This window comes from Protopterus annectens, chromosome 8.part0 (genome assembly GCF_019279795.1).
Source record: "Protopterus annectens isolate FY-2018-M chromosome 8.part0, PAN1.0, whole genome shotgun sequence".
Lineage (NCBI taxonomy): Eukaryota > Metazoa > Chordata > Ceratodontiformes > Protopteridae > Protopterus > Protopterus annectens.
Genome location: NC_056741.1, coordinates 235,031,256 through 235,041,036, shown reverse-complemented (window position 1 = coordinate 235,041,036; position 9,781 = coordinate 235,031,256). Strand labels below are relative to the sequence as shown.

The following is a 9,781-nucleotide window of genomic DNA, read 5'->3' as shown; positions in this document are numbered from 1 at the left end:
TAGTCTGAAGAATGCTCCATTCCCTCTAATTCTGTCTCCACCCTAGGCCTCTTCTCTGGTGGGGGCAAAGATCCCCTGATCAAAGTAATCAAATCCTCTGCCATTTTCAACATATGTTTTTTAGGGACAGAAGCTGAAGAACTAGGGCTATGACCAGTACCAGTAAGACCAGGTTTAGCCTTAGCCTGGCCTTTGGCCACTGAGGTAGAAGGCCTAATAACCTTTTGTAAGGATGGAACCACAGATACCTGAGAAGCACCCTCGGCCTGGCCTAACTCCTGAGAGGCCAACTCCTGCAAAAGTAAAGGTTCCCCCTGTGATTCAGCCGAGACCTCGGCCGGATCCACAGATTCAACCAGAGGTTCCATAGAACCGGCGTCCGCAACGGACGACTCCTCCGGTTTAGACCTTAAAGATTTATCTTTACGTTTTTTAGCGGTTGCGGGCGTCGGAGGATCCGACGGCATGTTGTAGTTACACCGCTTACCGAAAACAAGCCTGGCACAGTCTAATCTTCGTTTAATGGTGCGCTTATTAAATCTAGCGAAAGCGACACCCGACTACGCCGTGTTCAGGCCCCAAGCAAGGAATACAGAGAGTGATAGTCCCTATGAGGTATCTGTTTCCCACAAGAAATACAATTATTAACTTTTTCTGACATCCGGATTAACTGAGGCAAGAAAAGACAAAAATTTTCCCCAACGGGGTACTTAGCCCAACTTGGTCTTCGGTCTGAAACTCGATAACTGAAAATTTCAGAACGCCGAACGGCACTTGCAAACGCTGCTTCTGCTTCGGACCACGCGGCAAGAAAGACTGAGAATATGGCGTCGGTCATGCGCTTAAGTACTACTACGTACTGACGTCAGCTCCGGGCGCCCATGACCGACGCCAGCCTAATTCTTTGGTATTCGGGCCGACCGAGGACAGCGGACTACCCACAGGTTATGACTGCAGCAATGTGAGACGAAGAACATCAGGTACAAGCAGACAATATCCCCAATTAGACTCAAAAACTTAGACTAAAAGGGAAGGTAACCCCTGCCAGACACCAAAGAGGAAAGTCAAAAAAGGCAACAAACACAGAAAAAGAAAGGGGAGTGGGAAAAAATACAGAAGCCCTAATGCCAGCGGCAGCTAAATGAGGGAGGGGAGTAAAGGAAAGTCTGTACTACTCAAATGGAGAGAAAAAAAACAATTATCTGAAGAACTTTTAAAACAAATTTCCTTGAAATTCGCTACAAGCCAGGAATCATGTCCTTTGTGTAAATGCGGCAAACAACATCTGAGGGTACAGTGCAGAAAGGGATTATGGGAGAAGGAGGAGCTCGAGCCCTGAATCTACATCTGTGAAGTGCTGGATCGGATCCGACATTGGATCCAAGACCCAGTTGTGATGAATAATGAAATGGATAACATCAGATCAACTTTGTTATACCACAAAATAGCAAATTTTACAACTGAAGCCAAAACAGAAGTGTCAGACTGGAGAAGAATAATAAAGTAGACCATATAAGGCAGTATTAGATGTGAGAAGACAAAACGGCATAAAGGAAAAATAGCATGAAGTGAATGATTATATACATATATTACAGATAAATAGTGAAGGGAAATATGTCTGAACCCTAGACACGCAGTTAAATTGAGAAAATGTTGACCTTCTGCGTGGAAATATTTGCACAAATATTTCTAGATTGCTAAAAAGACTTGAAAAAATATTACCACAGAGAAAAGGCATATGTTGTAGATGTGATGGTTCAGAAAGAGGTTACTGGGAGCATATATTTTAGGAATCTACCAAATTGCTTCAGTACTAAAATGACATGAAAAATATGTTGTCTTAATATTTAGAAGAGAAATGAATCTTATAAAAATGTTGAGTTGATGTACAATAACATGTATGTATAACAAAATGTACTAAAGAGGTTATCTTAAGTGTTACCTTTTGTGTTGACAGTAGCTAACTAGGAAATGGAGAACCAAAGACAAGCCATCAATAAGTGAGGTGAAAAAAGAGATTGAAAAACAGGGAACTAACACAAGTCAGAAACAGAACTCTAGTGTAAAGAAAATGGGATGGACAGGATATTCTGTAATAGAATTTGAGCTTCAAGAAGATGTAACACAGAACAAAGCTCTTAAGTATATCCATTTAGTACAATAGACTGCAATACAAAGTGTAATTCACTGGTCCGAACATTACATTTTGTAATACAATGAACATAAAACAAAAATGGTCACTAGTTAATTCTTGTTCTCAAATTATACAGTAAACAGTTAGCTTTTGTGTTTAACTGTTATTGTTTATGGAACAATGCTAAATCAAACCAGAGATTAAGATTAGATAGAACAGTTGATCATATCTGGATTTATATATGTGTGTATATATATATATATATATATATATATATATATGTGTGTGTGTGTGTGTGTATATATATATATATATATATATATATATATATATATATATATATATATATATATATATATATGTGTGTGTATATATATATATATATATATATATACACACACACACACACACATATACACACACACACACACACACACACACACACACATATATATATATATATATATATATATATATATATACTTAACAATGGCAAAGTATTGAAAGCTAAATGTAAAGCAGTGATTGCATGACATTAGGCAAGTTGATTAGTATTGCATAAACACACAAGTATAAAATAATTTTATCAGAAATCAGTACTGAAATTACAACTGCACCACGCGTGGGTATTGCATTGTATGTACAAATAAAAATGCTGTTTTAATATGCTGTTCCTTAAAAAAAACAAAAGCAAAGAAAGGGTTGGCAGAAGAGAAACGTCCAGTCATTACCCAGTGCAGATAGTCCATTGAAATAAGATTGGCAATTTTATTATAATACATGCAAGCATATATTTGAGCATACCTGTTCTGTAAACAGACTGGAATTTATTGTTTTCTAATATCAACATTATATCAGATAAGAATATGGGGACATGAAAGACACCATTCATCAGGATCTTATTCGCACCACCTTTCAGTAGTCATACCTGTCTGTTCAGTTCCTGCAACTCTTGCTTGTCCTTGACTCGCTGACTCTCAAGTTCTTTCAAGGCAGCCTGCAGCTCCTCATTCTTCATCTGGCTTGATGTCTGTGCCTCTTGTGCAACATGCAGCTTCTGTTTCCCTTCTTCAATGTCCAGTTTCAGACTATAAAAAAATGACAGCCTTAAGCACAACTTCTCTGGAATAAACAAAAAAAAAAACTTCTGTCATGATCTATGAGCCATCTGGAGACAGTACTGTCAGACTCTGTTCCTCATTTCCCTGTCTTTCCAAGTAAGGGTTGGGAGGATGGCCTAATGATTAAGGTGTTTGCCTTACAAACACAAGGTGCAGGGTTTGAGTCTCACAAGGGATAATTGGCTCGCATGGGCAGTAAGCTTAGTACCAACCTATGAACGAAGGATGCTAAAACCGGCAGTTCAGCAAAGAGCCAATGCCTCTACAGACAGCACATTACACATTTATAAATGCTGCAGTCTTATTTTCTTGCAGCAAAAAAGCAATGAGAAAAGTGAATGCAGAAATTTCAAATTAGGTTCCCCTAGACTTCTTCAATGAACCTCAAAGCAAAGCTTTTTTAATGAGTCAGACCACCTACACCCCTTTGAATTTATATTTAAATATCAATAAGAAGTCCTTTAGAAGTTTAATCAGCAACAACATTTATTCCAGCAAGCCAAATGATTAAGCTCTTTCATCTTGGTCCATACCAAGACTTCTTCAGCTTTTTCAAATTTTTTTTAAAAAAAAAATTTTCAAAAATGTAATAAAAACTATGCTAACTAGAGTAAAAGACAGACTGTTCACCAGTAAGCAGTTCTGTAAAATTATACATAATTCAAATGTTTCCACTTCTTTCTTCCAACAGGGCTGATCCATTGATACATACAGCTGAAGCACAGTTTCATTTACAAACCGGGTAGCATTGGTTTTAGCACCAGTGCTTTGCAAGATGTTTGTATACAAAAGTAGGATATTTATGAGCAAAGTACTGGGGAGACACAAAAAGTGGAACAGATACAAACACCTTACACTCACTAAGCAGTGCTTACAAATTACTTTTTTAAACACACCAAGCATGCTTTCAGGAGTGGAAAGTTACACCCACAGTTAGGAGAACCAGTGCTGTGGAACTAAAAAGCAACATCTTATCTATATTAAAGGTAAGTAGAATTAAGGTGGGTGGGTCCGATCTGATAAGCTGTTTTGAACATAGGAACCTGGCAGGGTTGTCCTGTTTCCCCATTGTTATTTGCTTCATACTTAGAACCACTGGGAAAGAAAATAAGTGGCTCACAAAATCAAGGCTATAACTGGTATGATATTCAAGAAAAGTTAGCATTATTTGCAGATGATATTTTGTATTTCATAAATCAAGAAAGGACATTTAAGTGCTATGGAAAATTTTGACACAGTTTCAGATCTTTTCTGGATATAAAAGCTTTAACAGTAAAGTAGGTACACACACATGAATTAGTTCAGCATTACGGGGACATAAGAGGAACAATTTAGGTGTAATTATTAAAAAGGATTCTGTTTGGCATCTAAACTAAACACAAGGTAATATAAAAGCCGAGAGACAAAGCTCTTGATTATGGATAGGATAACAACATACAAGCAGTGAAAATATTTTAGTCCTTTTAATTTTATATACAGTTCAGGCACAGTTAATTATCAGTCAGAGGAGAAGTTGTGGATGGTAATAAAGAGTTGAAAGGATTTATTTAGGTGAGAAAGAGGGCAAGATTTAAGTACATTTTGATTCTCCCCATAGAAAAGGTGGCTTAGGGTTATCTAATTTGAACAGATACTTTAAAATTACGCAGTTAATGCTCATATACATAACACAAGCAGAAGGTTATAAATCAAATTGAAAAGAAAAGATAGCCGGTGAGTTATGCAACCTACTCCCAAATCCAAGATGCTCTCCACCCCTCGCTATCTCCTAGTGTCTCTTTCACTCTTGCATAGCTCTTCCTAAACTCCACTCACTGCTCTGATTCACCCCCACAATTCTCCGGGTCTATATTAAAATCATCAAATGCTTAGAAAAGCGAATTATGATTTATCGACCCAATGTAAGCAAAAGCTTACAAATTTGAACGCTTAGAACAGCGATTTTTTTCCAAGGGAAAAAAATCGCTGTTCCAAAAAAAAAAAAAAAACACTTATAACATAAAGTGGGGGCTTCACCCCCCCACTTAAATATACCAACTCCAAGATCACACTACAGTGACGAAAATGGTAAAGTATCAGAAGCAGCCAAACAATTTCTTTCCCAGGGAAAGAATTTGCTTATATGCCACTTCGTCATTTTGCCTTTTCGTCTTTTCAAGTTCGACCAAGGCGCATTCGAAAGAATGCATCTTCAGTCATCTAATAGGAACCCCAATTCTTCTAGTACCACCTCTCAGTATATATACTCCCACAACTTCGTACTCCCTCTTTCCAACTTCACCCCACTCCTACCTCTTTCCCACAGGTCCATAAGCTGTTATTAGCCTAATGACCACTAGGGCACTTACAAGCCTAGCTGTGCACCCCAAACCTATTTAGATTCAGAATATCATGGGTATCTATAAGGAGGGGGGCATGTTAGTAGGGAGGTACCAAAGGGATTGGGGGAGTAGTTAGAATAATATTTTTCTTATTGACAGCCTCTGTCCATAAGGGACATGAGGGCCAGACCAGGTGTAAATTTACGATTTTCCACCCATTTGTCAAGGTTTCATTTGAATGGGGTCAGGGATGAATGCTGTTTTACATGGATGTGGAGTCTATTCCATAGTGTGTGGACCCTTTGGGGTACATCTCTCTCCAACACATTCTGTTTATGTCACAAGCAAAGTTCAGATCCCTAGGTCTACTGTCTCAGGTACTATTTGTTTTGTGCATGTGCTACAGATCCATCAGAACTGGATCTGAGGAAGCCCTGTAAGCCAGGCAAAGATCCACTCTCAGCAGCAGCCTGTAAGATAATGAATACAGAGCCAGAGTCTTTATGTGATCAGTGTAGAACAGGGTATTCATGCTCTGAATTCTCTTGGTGAGAAACCTTTTTGGGTGTTCCAACTGTTGCAAGTGTCTAAGTACATGCCAAAGGGGTCATTGTACTCAATGAAAAGGGCCAAGTGGAGAGATACTATAACTTCATTGGATCTGGATTCCATACACTTAGCTATAAACTGGGAAACACAGAATGATTTTCTTACTACTTCAGCCAACTGTTGGGCAAAGGCATGACTGCCATCGACATATCTTCCCAGATCCCCTACTACTGGTTCGACCCTTAGGAGTGTTTTATCAAAGGAGTAATTAACTTGGGCTGACAGTTTCCCCAAAATGCATTATAATGCATTTTTGGCACTCAGTTTTAGGCCATGACTTTGGCACCCATCACTGGTCTGTGTTAAAACCCTATAGCAAGATGTTGGTGACTTGGGGGAATCTAGAATAGCTTTCAGTTTACAGTAATCTGCAAATTTGGTGAGCCAGAGGTTTTTACATGATTTCTAAGAAGTAGATGCCAAACAGGACTGGGCCCAACACTAAGTCCTGAGGTACTCCACCAGTGACTAGACTCTTGGTGGAGATGGTCTCACCAATCCTGACTTCTTGGATCCTGTCTGTGAGCCAGCTGGCAATCCAGCGAATTATGTAGAAATTTAGACCTAGCTCAGTGAACATGACAACAATGCCCAACCGAGGTATTGTATTGAATGCCTTGGCCAGGTCAAGACACGCAGTATGCTCTGTTTTACCCTTGACTATTGCCTTGGTGACCCTCTCAAAGAAGTCTACCAGGTTAAGTAGGTACTACATTCCTTTAAAAAGCAAAATTAAGATGGGTCCAGTTTCTGTAGGTTGCAAATGTCTTTGTTTATCATTTCCATGATAATACATTCTGTGGCTTTGCATATTAAACTGATGGTTCTGTAGTTCCCTAGGTTAGTTGATGGTCCACACTTATGGAGGGGGAATGACGGTAACAATCCTTCATTCACTTGGAAAGTAGCCTGTTTTGAGGCTGTGTTTGAAGAATGCCTCAAGTGGTCCTGATAGATCTTGTTTTAGACTGTTCAGGTGGCAACTGGGTATGCAGTCTTGACCCACAGAAGTATTGTTCTTGTTTTTAGTGAGTGCAGCCAGCACCTGGTTCTTGTTAATTGTTGGGGGAAGCAAGTTGTAGGGGATTTCACATGGAAGAGCTGGGGTAGTCGGGGGGTTGAAATCTGACAATTTATCAGCCAGTAGATTTGCTGCATCACCTTGATTGGTGAAGGTGGTATCATACACCACCATTTCAGCACATTGCTGTGTGTTACCTTTAAGGTTCTAGACACAGCTGAAGAGGGCCTTGTGATTGTCCTTAGCCTGCAAGGATATCCTGACCTCATAGCTGGCTTGTTGGACTTAATTGGACCTCTTAGTTTCTTGTTTAGATGAATAAGACAGCACTTGTCTTGAAGGGAGTTGCTCTTCCTGATTTTGGCAAGAATTTTTTTCTTTTATTATACATTCTGTTCAGGTGAGGATTTCATCAGTGGAATTTGCTTTTAGTGTGTGTTTTGTGTTTACTTCTGGAAGGTACAGAGGCATCTATGCAGCCATTCAAATGTTTGTATAGGGATTCTGTGAATAATTCTGCATAGGTAGCTGTGGTCTTAGGGGAGGCCCTACATTTTGACAAATTGTGGTTTACCTTAAAATAGTTCTTAACTATTACTGGTTTAGCTGAGTTTTACAGGTCGACTTTTGCTTCAAAGGAGACAGCTTTGTGATCTGACCTCACAAGTAAGGACAGCCCCCTCCCTATTGGTGAGTATCACATCTAGTACGTTTGATTCTCTGATTGGAAGCTGCACTATCTGTACCAGTGAGTTTGTGTTAATAAATTCCAGGAAGCATTGGGCCTCTGAGTTTGAGGCAGTGCAAATTTCCCAGTCTATAGAGGGGTAGTTAAAGTCACCCACCCACTCCTTTTCCTCACCCTCCTTTCTGCCTATACTCCGGTTGCTATTCTTTTTGATATACGTCACTTACTTGTTACTCTCCAACCCATTAATATACTCGACAAGATTCTACAGTCATAAGCTCGTCAGAAGGCACTCTATACCTTTAATAAGTTCTCTTACTATATTACGTGTTTCCGTTCCGCTACTCTCTATTCTCTCTTTTTCAATTAATCTCTCTTGGACATATCAAGCAAAACCATACCACCTCCTATACCAATATACTACTTGTACAGTATCATTCTATGCATAATCTTGATAAATTCTGTAAAAATCTGGGGGGATTTTCTCCTCGAGCTTCCGCTGAAAAGGGAATTAGCTAAAGGCAGTCAGACTTTCCTGGTAAACAAAAGCAGAATGAAGTAAAATAATTAAAATTAAAAGGGCGGAGTAGGATTCCAGATGCAGATCCTTAAACAAACAACCATTCAGAACTTTATATTCAAAAGTGGGAGAAAATATTTTATGAATTAAGCCAACACAGAAATGGACAGACGAGATTTTACCAATACGGTTGACTGCAAGTAAAAGTACAAAAAACAGGCAAGAGGGAGTTGGAATTTATTGGCGAAAGTGGTAAAAACAACATGGTATTGGGAACAAATAACTAGAGAGGAAAAGTTAAAAGAGTGGATTGAGGCCAAGAAGAAGTTTGAACCATAGATGATACTGCTTTCCAAAACAGGGATTGAAATCAGGGTATTGGGCAAAGAAAAAGAGATGGGGGAGTACTAAGTGAACGACCAGCTATGGTAGAGTTTTAGTTGAGTCTACAATAGAAGATGCTATTAAAAATGGATAATTAGAAAGGTGTATAAAATACTACACAATAACTAAAAGAATCAATCATTGGAGGTTAGAAAAAACTGGGAAGAGAAATGGGAAAAGTACTTTAGAAATGAAGAATTGGGGCATCTGTATGACTCCCAAGTATGTGACAAAGACTGGAAGGTTCAGGATTTCTGCTTGGACATGTTTGTATAAGTATTTTTAAACTCCAAGCAAACTTCAGAGATTTTCCCACAGGGCAATAACAAATGCTAGAGGTGTGATAGAAAGGACAGACCTGGGAATATGTTTTTGGGAGTGTAACCAGTTTGCTGATTTTAATGATTCCCTACACACTACTCTGTCAGAAATGTTAGTGGAGCAAATGTCCATAACAAAGGAAATGATTCTTTTGAGCTGGGACCCAGGATCTGAATTGCCTATAAACAGTAATGTTCACAAGTTCATACTTCAGTACTAGGCTAGCTGCCTTGCAGGCTATTTTAAGCCTAGCCAATTTCCCTTTCAGAGGTAAGAATCAAACCCTGTATCTTGTGTCTGTGGGGTAAACACCTTATCTATTATACCAGCTCCCAAGGCCTAAGTTTAATGCTACTGGCTGCCAAAAAAGCCAATTACTAGAAAATGGAAATCAAAATCTTGACCAACTGTATATTGAAATGGTGATAAAAAAGTTGATGTTGGATGTTTACAAAAGGGAAGGAGCAAATTCCATAGAAATGGAATTTGTGGGTTCAATTCAAGCAAAATAATACTGAGGAGGAGGAGTCAGGTTTAAAGGAAGGCAGTGACTGATACATTCTTATAATGTTGAAATAAATCATTGTTAAAAAGAAATTAAATGTATATGCAATGTATGTTCATGTTTTATGTCATAATTTAACTGAAATGTTTAGAAAACA

The 9,781-nt window shown here is 38.7% G+C and overlaps 1 protein-coding gene across 1 annotated transcript in view; it reads right to left on the bottom strand.

Annotated features, from left to right (window-relative positions):
• Window positions 1-3,056: 3,056 nt before the first annotated feature.
• LOC122808202 (rootletin-like) overlaps window positions 3,057-9,781 on the bottom strand; it is a 295,087-nt gene continuing 288,362 nt past the window's right edge. The window contains exon 8 of the mRNA XM_044079171.1: window positions 3,057-3,222. Within this exon, the coding sequence (XP_043935106.1) occupies window positions 3,057-3,222 (166 nt within the window). The remainder of the gene's footprint in view (window positions 3,223-9,781) is intronic.